Consider the following 9,970-nt stretch of genomic DNA (forward strand, 5'->3'; position numbering starts at 1 on the left):
TAATTACTCAAACTTAGGTCAGAAGAGCAAGACCTTATATAAACACTTGTAATGCCTTAAAGAATTAAAAAAGGAGAAAAGTTAGTAAGCAGTTTCCCTTAAACATTCATAATGAGCGAACAATTCCAGCTAACACCATGAGATGAGAACAGTACAAAGCTTTCTTAGCCTGGGGTTCAATCTAGGCCTATGGTGTCAGTAGAAATCCTGTAGGTTGGGTCTTACATCTCTTCTCTCTTCTGTCCTCTGAGCAGCATATGCAATCTCAGTTCCTGTGTTTGAAGGAGGGGATGGGGGGAGCAGAGTTGAGATTAAGTCTTTTCAGTATAGTAATACCCCTGCTCCTTTCCTGTTTCAAATTTGCCTTGAATCTTACCAAATGTCCTCCAAAAATGTTGATATACTATTTCTCAGAGGACTGACTTGTACTTTTTCTATATATATATTAATGAGGGTTTTCTGGATGATGAAATTTCCTATTTCTGCTGAGCTTTTGAATAGGTTCATCAGTGTTTTGAGAAGGTCTTATTATGGTGATTTGACTCAGGTTCCACAGTAAAATCTCAAGGGGTAGCACGGGGAACTGAGGGTTTTAACAGTATTCAGATAAAGTCAACATACTGCTCATCAGTGTATTTATAGCAGATGGACAAAGAATTTCATGCTACATATTGCCTTACATGAGCAATAGACTTAAAATCATTGGCTGTCTGTCAAAGCACTCTATTGTATTTCCTGTCAGCTTGTGAATGTCTTGGATGACCTCAATGACTAAAAATCAAAGCTAGTCCACTCAAATATCATTCAGTCATTGTATTGCATTGATTTCTTCTTTCCCCCTCAGATAAGCAAGAATGGGAAGGGAACATTTCTCAGCAGTTGTAGTTACTGGCAGACTAGTGTAACAATGTGCTAAAAATCTCTAAGAATAGTGAGTCGATGGAGCCAGAGTATCAATAATATGACTGTCTGTGGCCTCTTTTGTTCCTGGTGCTCCCACTATTGCTGGTACTCACTCCCACTCACTGAAGAAAATCCTGGCCTTTTATAAATCTGCATTATTTGGCTGCGAGAAAATCAAATAGCAATTTTGATGGTTTTATTCTCTGAAATGCAGTGTTCTGATGAACCTGCAGTTGCCATGAATGAAGGAATTGACACCTGCCTTAACACCATTGTTTCAAAGTTTCCAGCTCACATATGGCAATTCTTTTTTCCTTTTTTTTTTTTCTTTTGTCTTCTTTCTTCCTGATCATTCCTGGTTGACAAAACATAACCATTCAATTATTTTTTAACCCAGCTCAAGGCAACACTGGGTGACAGAATAAGACAAGTCTCCTTCTTTCCTGTTTGTGTTCCAACCTGTGATGGAACTGCTTGCTGAATACTGCATAAAGTCTTCTACACGCAACCAAGCCTCCTATCGCTACAAGTCTCTGCAGTGATCCAAATATTCTACACATTATGTAATGTCTTTATTGACACCTGAAAGAGAATGGTTTGTTTGTCTCAAATTAAAGCTGAGGATATGGCTTGTTTCCCACATCCTTGAACTGCTAGTGCGCTTTTGTTGAAAGTCTGCTAATTTTCAAAAATGGGCTGTACTTACTCTTGAGGAGAGTTTCCTAAGCCACTTGCATTGGAAACCACCACCCACATTTGTGGAAGGCAGACTGCACATGGTAGGAAAGGATGCGGTCTTGATGTTGCAGTCTATAGGAGGGAGAGGCTGTGGAGTCTCCATCCTTAGAGATACTAAAACCAGACTCGATGTGGTCCTGGGCAACCAGATCTAGGTGATTCTGCTTGAGCAGTGGGGTTGGACCAGATGACCTCTAGACGTCCCTTCCAAAGTCAACCATTCTGTGAGTCTATGAAAGCATTATTTATTCAGGTGTGTTGAGTAGGTGTGGCTGAAGATACTCTAGAAAAACAAGGAAGGATGCACCAGAGAGTGAAAGCATTCTTCCCCCCACTCCATATTTTCGAGGGGGGAGTGGCTTCTATCAGACAAATGGAATAATGTAGTGACATGTATACTGTATGTTTCTGAACCTTGGTTCATTTAAGATCTGCTTGGTATTCATCAGCTCGCATTGTTTAAAAGTATTGGGTTTTTCATGACTTGTTAACGCTGCTGTATGCTTTTAGAATAGTATCTAGATCATATTAGATATTTTTAAATATTTCTTTTTGCTGTTCCCATTTTTATTTAGAATGGTGGGATTTGGGAGGGTAGAGAAGTAAGTATAATTTACTAAGGGAGGACAACATAATGCTGTCTTTTTCATGGAAAATAGAAGGGAATTTCATATGAGTAATAGGTTGCAAACATGAAATACTTCATTAAGTATCTGGTAAAGTTGTCTGGTAACCACTTGCCATTAATAATAGCATTTTCGTTCTGTTGAATCCTGACTGCATGTTCCTAAGCGTTCTTTAGTGTACCACTTGTCTCTATTAGCCTTGTCACCTGATTAAATATTACAACTGTCCTTTGTCAGATGATTAGCTCCATTAATACTGCACTTTCTTTCCTGGCCATAATTTCCTATGAGCTCTAGCCTGGAATAATACTTTTAAAGTCAAATGTGCAGTTAGCTAATTCAAGACGTTTGCATTCACGGTTGCAAAGCTGGATGCTCATCCTACCAGAAATATATCAGAACTCCAAGATCCATTTGTGAATGTGTTCTAGTTAAAACAAGGTCTGTTCAGTGATACTAGAGGCTATAGTGCATGAAAATCAGATAAATCTCACAGGTCATATCTTTTTTTTCTGGAAGGCTTTCTGTAGGCCTCAGTGTGTTCATTTTCTGAGTTGATAGCCTACAGAAAGAAGGTTAAACCTGTTCCACTCAGTGTCCAGCATTTTGAGAAAAGCATATTTTTGCTGTGGGAAGTGATCACATTATTATTGCGATAAAGGAATTCAGGATCCGTGCAGCGTTTCATGTTTAGATTTAAACTGAAAAGACACAGTGTGCTATTCTGCAATGCTTCCAGCTTGAAAGAAAAGAAGTAAACATACCATATTAATCTTGAACAGCCAAAGGAATTACCTGCCTGGCTATTTGATTATTCTTATTGACTCACAGTAAAAACACCTGTAAGGGCATTCATCGGCTTGCTGCTGAAGGATCTGTTATAAACACAGCGTTATGAAAATGGCAGCTGAGTGTTCTTGGCACATTTCTACAGCACCTAGAAAAATGTCATTCAGCTTCCACATCTAGTATTCAGTCATAAATCTGGGTTAGGAGAACATCTTTTTTTGAAAAAAAAACATGCTTACTGTGGGGAAATAATGCCAGAAGATTGGTTCTTTTTTAGGTTAGGTGGCTGCCACTAACAAATTGCTGTGGTATAAACTTGGCAAACATCTAGAGATAAAAGTGCTTGAAATGATCTCTGTATTCAGATAACAGCAGTGGAATAGATTTGCATTTGCGAAGGTAGCAGAGCATTGCCTAAACTTATTCAAAGTTTCATATGTTCAAATTGTGGGTTTAACTCTCATTTTCCTCAGGACACCCTGTTATTTATTAGCCCTATGGACATTAATTAATTGGTGCCTAGCAGTTAAATCTCTGGTATATATCACTGGATTTTCTATTACAGTAGCCTAGGGTGGAAAAGAGAAAGTTTGAACAGTTTTAAAGAGGCATTTTTGCCTCTTTTTTTCCATATTAAATCCTATATACTCATCTTTTACCCCATTTTAAGGTTGCATGTGGTGTTTTTAACAGAGGTTATTAAATAGAAATAGCTATTTATATGTAATATTTTATATGAACTTGCTGAAGAAGTTTGTAATACAACATCAGACTGAATATGCATCTTCCACCAACAAAATGCATCTTCCTTTTCCCATGTTCTGTGTATTGCATATGGCTGGAATAAGTCAAAACTAGATAATAAACAGCTTACTAACAGCCAACAAAGAGGCAAGCGATGCTTGTGGGGAAAAATAAAATTTTTAACAGTGTTAGCATAATTTATTACCAAAAGCACACATCTCTTCCACATGCCTTAGCTTTCTGATGAATCTCTTCGATATTCAAATATCACTTTCAGCCATTATTTGGGATAGATAGCAGTAGAACTCTAGAAAGTTTATTGTAGCAAATACTCATATATTAGTGGCAGAATATATATAATGCCTGACTCCTATGGCATGTTTCCAGTCGTGCTACAGTGCTAGGTACTGTGTAAATCTTCTCATTCATGATCATCTGAAAGCAATTATAATATGCTCCTTCCTGTATGCTGAATTTTTTTTATAATGAAATAGTAGCCTTACAAACTCTTGTATGACTTTTTCATGAGTATATTGTATTGTTGAGAATGGAAAACATTCTTGTGAAAGGCACTTTTATAGTGCTATTGAGATGAGGTTTTAAGAACAAAAGATATATTTATATCAAAAAGATTTGCCTTGTCTCCTTGGAGGGGTGGAGGGAGGTAAAGCAAAGTACATTATTAATGCTGTGCATTGCTCATGTAGCTCATCCATACCTGCCTTTCAAATTCAGCTGAATCCATTAACATTATTAATTGCTGAACATTTCAGATGGGAGTTTAATATCCCTTTTTATTTAAGAAGTGTAGAGACTTTTACTGCAAACCAAAAGACAGCACTGAGTGAGCTTTAGTATAAGCATTCTGGCAGCCTTTTCCACATATGCCCTTTAATTCTATTTTGATTTGACTTTGTCATACAAAGAGGTCTGCCCTTCTGTATTATTTCAGGGTGATACCTAATAGATCTTTTTGAGCAAATGCTTACTAGGTTCTAATTTGAAGGCATCTTTGCCTTTCCACCTACATAAAATACATCAGAATTGCACCTTTGTATATTCAGTTCCATTCTGCATCAAGACTGTACTTCTAACTTAGATACAGAAATCAAGGCCTGAGATAACCATCTCCCTCTACAATGCTTTTCATATTAAAGAATTGGGAAGGAATTTTATGTATGGCTGCACAAATTTGTGTTGTGGTTTTGTTTTGTTTTGTTTTCTTTTTCCACTGGAGGAAAAATATATAACAAATTGTGACAGGTAAATAGCTGCAAGGCAGAAAAGGCATAAGATACGGCAGGGGCTGACAATGGAGAACTATCACTGTGGTCCAGAAGCCTTCACTTCCTCAAGGAATTTGAGGACATGCATATAAACTTGTTATTTCAAGTACATTTCTAAAAGTGCTGTAGAACAGTTTTCTGCTGCCAAAACCATTGGGTAATATGCTTTTTACTAATTATATGAAATTAAAGATTTGACTGGGATATTTCAGATCTGACGGCAACATGTTTCGTTCCAGAAGAAAAGATGCCACAGAATGGGAGAGATGAGCTAAGGATATAGACCATGACTATGAAGGGAACCTGTAGGCTTTCAAAAATATATTGATGTAATTGTCAAGGAATACATCCAAATAGGTGCCCCTAATTATTATTAGTAGCTATATCACAAACCAAGACTGAAGCTTTAACCAGTAATATTGTACTATTTTGTTGAATAATTCTAATGAGTGCTTTACTTTCACTCTTGCAGATGAACGGGAAGATGTTCAAAAGAAAACATTCACAAAATGGATAAATGCACAGTTTGCAAAGGTAATTAAATATTTTCTTTATAGACCAAAATATGGTTGGCTTGGTTGTTTGTTTTTTTTTTTTTTTTTTTTAAGTGATATTCATCACGTGAGGCTTAATTTCCAAGGTAACAGTTACAAGTTTCAGGTATTGCTGAATGCAGTTGACTGATTTATTAGAAAAAAATGTCCAAGTTTTATTCCCTTGTTTTCAGTAGGGATTGAAATTTAAGAAGCCATCCTCTTCTCAAAATGTTCTCTGCCTTGATTTACTTTGCCTTTTCTCAAGCTAGTGATGCAGATGTATTATTGTTTGTTGGACTCCTTTGTTATGTTCCTAATATATGCAGGAATTTCTCCTATTGGACTTGTCTTTTCTTGTTTCTAATTGCTATCACAAATTTAACAAAACCAAATGAATTGGAGAGGAGCAAGGTCAAAGATAAGAGGTGTGGTCCAGTCAGCAAATTATGAAAGTCAATTATAATAGGTTTTGAAATAGTTATCTTTGTCAACTCTTTGAGAATGGTAAAGATCGCAAATGTACTGGAAAAAAAAGAGCAAATAACTAACTTAAAGGAGCCTTCCCTCCCCCTGCACTGGCAGTATATAGTTTTATCTTTAATATACAGGAAAAATTGAGCTCAATCTATTCATTTGATTAAACTTTTTTGAAATTCCTCGAGGATAATTACTGAACTGTGTTTGCCAGTAATAAACTAAATTAATCTCATAATCTGTCATTTTATCAGCTAAGGAATATTTGGCAATAGACAATAATGAAATAGTAGCTGAGATATATCCTGTTTTGTTTGGTTTCTGATTGTGTCCCATCTGATTCTCCTCACTAACAAAAAAAAAAGGAGTAAGGTAATCTGAATATGACCACCATAATGTTGAAAAACATGCTCAGCAGTGGTTCAGTCAAACAGGGAGTCCCACAGGACTTTTCCATGGTCTGGAGCATTTTCTAATAGTGATTCAAGTGATTTACACAGCACACATTTGCGCTCAGCATCTTTACAGCAGAGATGTCCAACAATTTGGAGGACTGGATCAGGATGAAATACAATCTTGAACAAATGGTCTCAAATTGATCGATGAATTACAAGGCAAGCGTGAAGTATTATATTTAGGACAGAAGTAAAATGTATGCATACAGAAGGGAGGATAACTGGGCTGGCAATAATAAAGCAAAGCAAAGCTCTGGGAAGTGCAGTGAATCACAAACAAAATGAGTCAGCAACATAGTACTATTGCAAAAAAAAAAAAGAGGCAAATTTATTACGGCTGTGATAATGGAAGTGCTTGACAGAAGGCGAAAGATGTAATTATTTCATTTTACTTGGCAGTAGTGAGATTTTTAGTTTGAGTTGTTTCTTATCTTGGTGTTCCATATATGAAGTAGCCCCAGCAGCAGTTGTCTAACACAAGCTGGTTTGAAATGTATTGCCAGTTAGGCCTTGTTCTGGTCACTGAAATAGTTACAGAAAACTAAGAGTAACTGTTGCTTCTATATCTAAAGAAAATGACATGTTCCTAGAGTATTGCTTTCTCAGAAATGATTGTTTTATGGAAACTTGGAGCAAGTCTGCAGAAGAACAACAAGAATTATGAGGGGTTTAGAAAATATGACCTATCAGCAGATACTTTTAATGGTAGGTTTCACTCGGTCATCTGAATGATATAGATGTCTTTCCTCCAATTCTAGTTCAGTGGAGTGTACTTTAATAGTATTTTAGCTATCTTTTACTTCAGTTCCATAAATACTATTTCTAGTTGTATGTGAACATGCATTTGTAATCATAATGGAGAAGTACTTATCTCCTTCTACTTCTTTTGGACTTTGAGGAAAACCTTCTAAACACTATGGTTCAAGTTTTTCTTTACCTCATGTGTTACCTGTGTTTTGGACAGGGTCTTCTTATTTCAACAATCAATCTACCAAAAAAACCTTGATCTTTAAATCTGGGACAAATTACTCTTGCCCTACAAAATTGTTATGCATAACACCAGAATAGTTGGTCTGAAATAGGAAATCACAATTGGTAAGCTTAGTAATACCTGCTGGCTGCCTCTGTGATACACATGCAGAACGCATGGTTTGCTCTTAGTGCAGTCACGCACAGTGTAAGCTTTATTTCTGTCTAGGGTTTTCAGGACAGAAGTGCAGAAGACCCTGCTTGTATTCCACTGTAACATGAACGGCCATAGTTAATAGCTGTGTGCTGTCCTGGAACTATGGAACTCTTCTAAAAGACAAGATATTTTGGGAGAGATGGTCTTGAAAACATGAAAGTAGACCTCCATGTGAAATCTACACCTTATCCCCCATCTTCTCCTGACTTGTTTCCAGTGGTTTAAATCCATCTCCTTTTCTAGCTGTGGAATTGATTTCTGTTAATGGGCTACTCCTGGCTAGCAGTTTCTCATCATTGTTAGCTTTGTAAAACTGTTAAATAATTACTTCCATTGTAGAATTGGTTTGTATTCACTCCTATGTGGTTCTAGAGGTGCTGTCTGGAGCAGATTAGCCTACGGGGTCAGAATTAAGACAGAGGAATGCATTACACACTCATTTCTCTTATTTGTGAATAGTGAAACCCAGGTCATTAATTAACTGTAAAATATTTATGGTTGAATTAAATTGTTTTATGCAGTGCCCACTCATCCACCACCCTCTATAGGTTAAGAAACAACTACTTATGTAGTCAAAGTAAAAGCTTAGTTCTAAATGTTCTAAATCTTCATTTGTGTTCAGTCTATAGTGCATTGCCCCCCAAAGAGCTGTATTCCTTTCCTGAAAATTCAGTGTCTAGAGTACCTGTGTCTCACTACACTTCTCAGACTAAGCTTTCAAAACACTCATATTTGCAAGTTGCTTTCGATGACTGGTGATGTAAATACAAACAATTCTTTTAAGGTCAGAAGTTGTAAATTACTGAAAAATAACTTTCTAATTTATGCATAATTTAAGAAACAACACAGATTTTTTATTTGTGGGGGGAAAAGTTATCTATTGTTTTAATCGCAAGCCTGGAGGGAAATAGTAGTCTTTCTTCTGGCCGTGCATGCAGTGGCATTGTAGTTGGATGATGTGTAGATACTTTGGACTCAGATGCCTTGAGTTCAGCAATGAACTCTGCTACCTCTTAGCTAAGGAGTCAAGTCCCTAACATGAAATCCATAACTCTCACCCACACCATCTTGGCAGTTTTCAGTCTGTGATGTGCAGATCCTAGGAACCTCTGGAGTTCTACCAAGAAGTCTGTGAAAGGGTATCTAGGGAAAGTGAGCAGAACTGTCAGCAAGATTACAATTGCTATGGGTGAGGCCATGTCTCCAAACTTTTTTTGGCAGGTTGAGCGGGGTGCACTAAATGGAAAAACTGGGTAACGTGCATTTGCAGGTCTCTCTTAGAGCTTCTTAAAAGAGCAGGTTTCTCTGTAATTCCTCCTCCTTTTACTTGCTGGAAAGTGGTTTATGCAGAAAATATGTGCTTTAAAGATTACAGTATGTGACTCATCTATAAGCAGTTCATCATTGTTTCAGTAAGATAGGCCAAAAGCTGGCTTTTAAGGTTTGGGAGATAAACCACTTCGTAAATCAAAAGTATAGGAGAAATGGGAGAATGTAATCCAAGAGACCTTTGTGTCTTCCCGCTTCTAATCATAGACATTGTGCATGATTTTCTTTAGTGATACCTTCTTGGTTTACCATCTAAATGGCATGATATAAGTTGAAACTCAAAGCAACTTTAAAAATGTGGAGCATATTACTTTAATATAATTTTATTCAGAAAGAGCTTTCCTTTGTCCTCAGAAGAAGTTTATTTATAAAATAATGAATTTCTGCCGGGTGTATGTAATGATAGCAAAGGAACGTATTGTAACCTAGTTTTTAATAATAGAACTATAATTAGATCTCTCACAAGAGATATATGTAGTCCTGGGTATGACACCTTTTGCTCAGAACTCAACTTTTAAAATTTGAAATAACCGAAACCTTTGTTTATAAATGAAACATAGCATTTTAACTATGTGTTTTGGCAGAATGCAAATATATCACGAGCCCTCAAGTGTAGCAACTCTCTGCTGGAACTCTGAAACAACCAGAACAATGACATTAACAATGCCTGTACCCCATTGTAAATGGGCTTATGTTGCCTCACTTGTTAAATATTTTTAGTTGTTCATTACATAATAGGCTTCAAAATAGAAAGCTTTACTGAAGATGGAAATGTTCTTTACTTGCACGTAGGAAAGAGCTTGTAAATGGCAATTAATTTTAAAATGAAAACTTGAAAATTTCAGCACCAAAAAACCCTACCCCACTCTAAAAAGGAAAGAGCATACTCCTATGACTAAAGAAA

General features: G+C 36.6%; 1 protein-coding gene across 1 annotated transcript in view; it reads left to right on the forward strand.

The window, feature by feature from the left end:
• DMD (dystrophin) overlaps positions 1–9,970 on the forward strand; it is a 1,215,125-nt gene that overhangs the window by 182,805 nt on the left and 1,022,350 nt on the right. The window contains 1 exon segment of the mRNA XM_035901725.1: positions 5,559–5,620. Coding sequence (XP_035757618.1) covers positions 5,559–5,620 — 62 coding nt within the window.

This window comes from Egretta garzetta, unplaced genomic scaffold (assembly GCF_000687185.1).
Source record: "Egretta garzetta isolate BGI_Z169 unplaced genomic scaffold, ASM68718v1 scaffold70, whole genome shotgun sequence".
Taxonomy (NCBI): domain Eukaryota; kingdom Metazoa; phylum Chordata; class Aves; order Pelecaniformes; family Ardeidae; genus Egretta; species Egretta garzetta.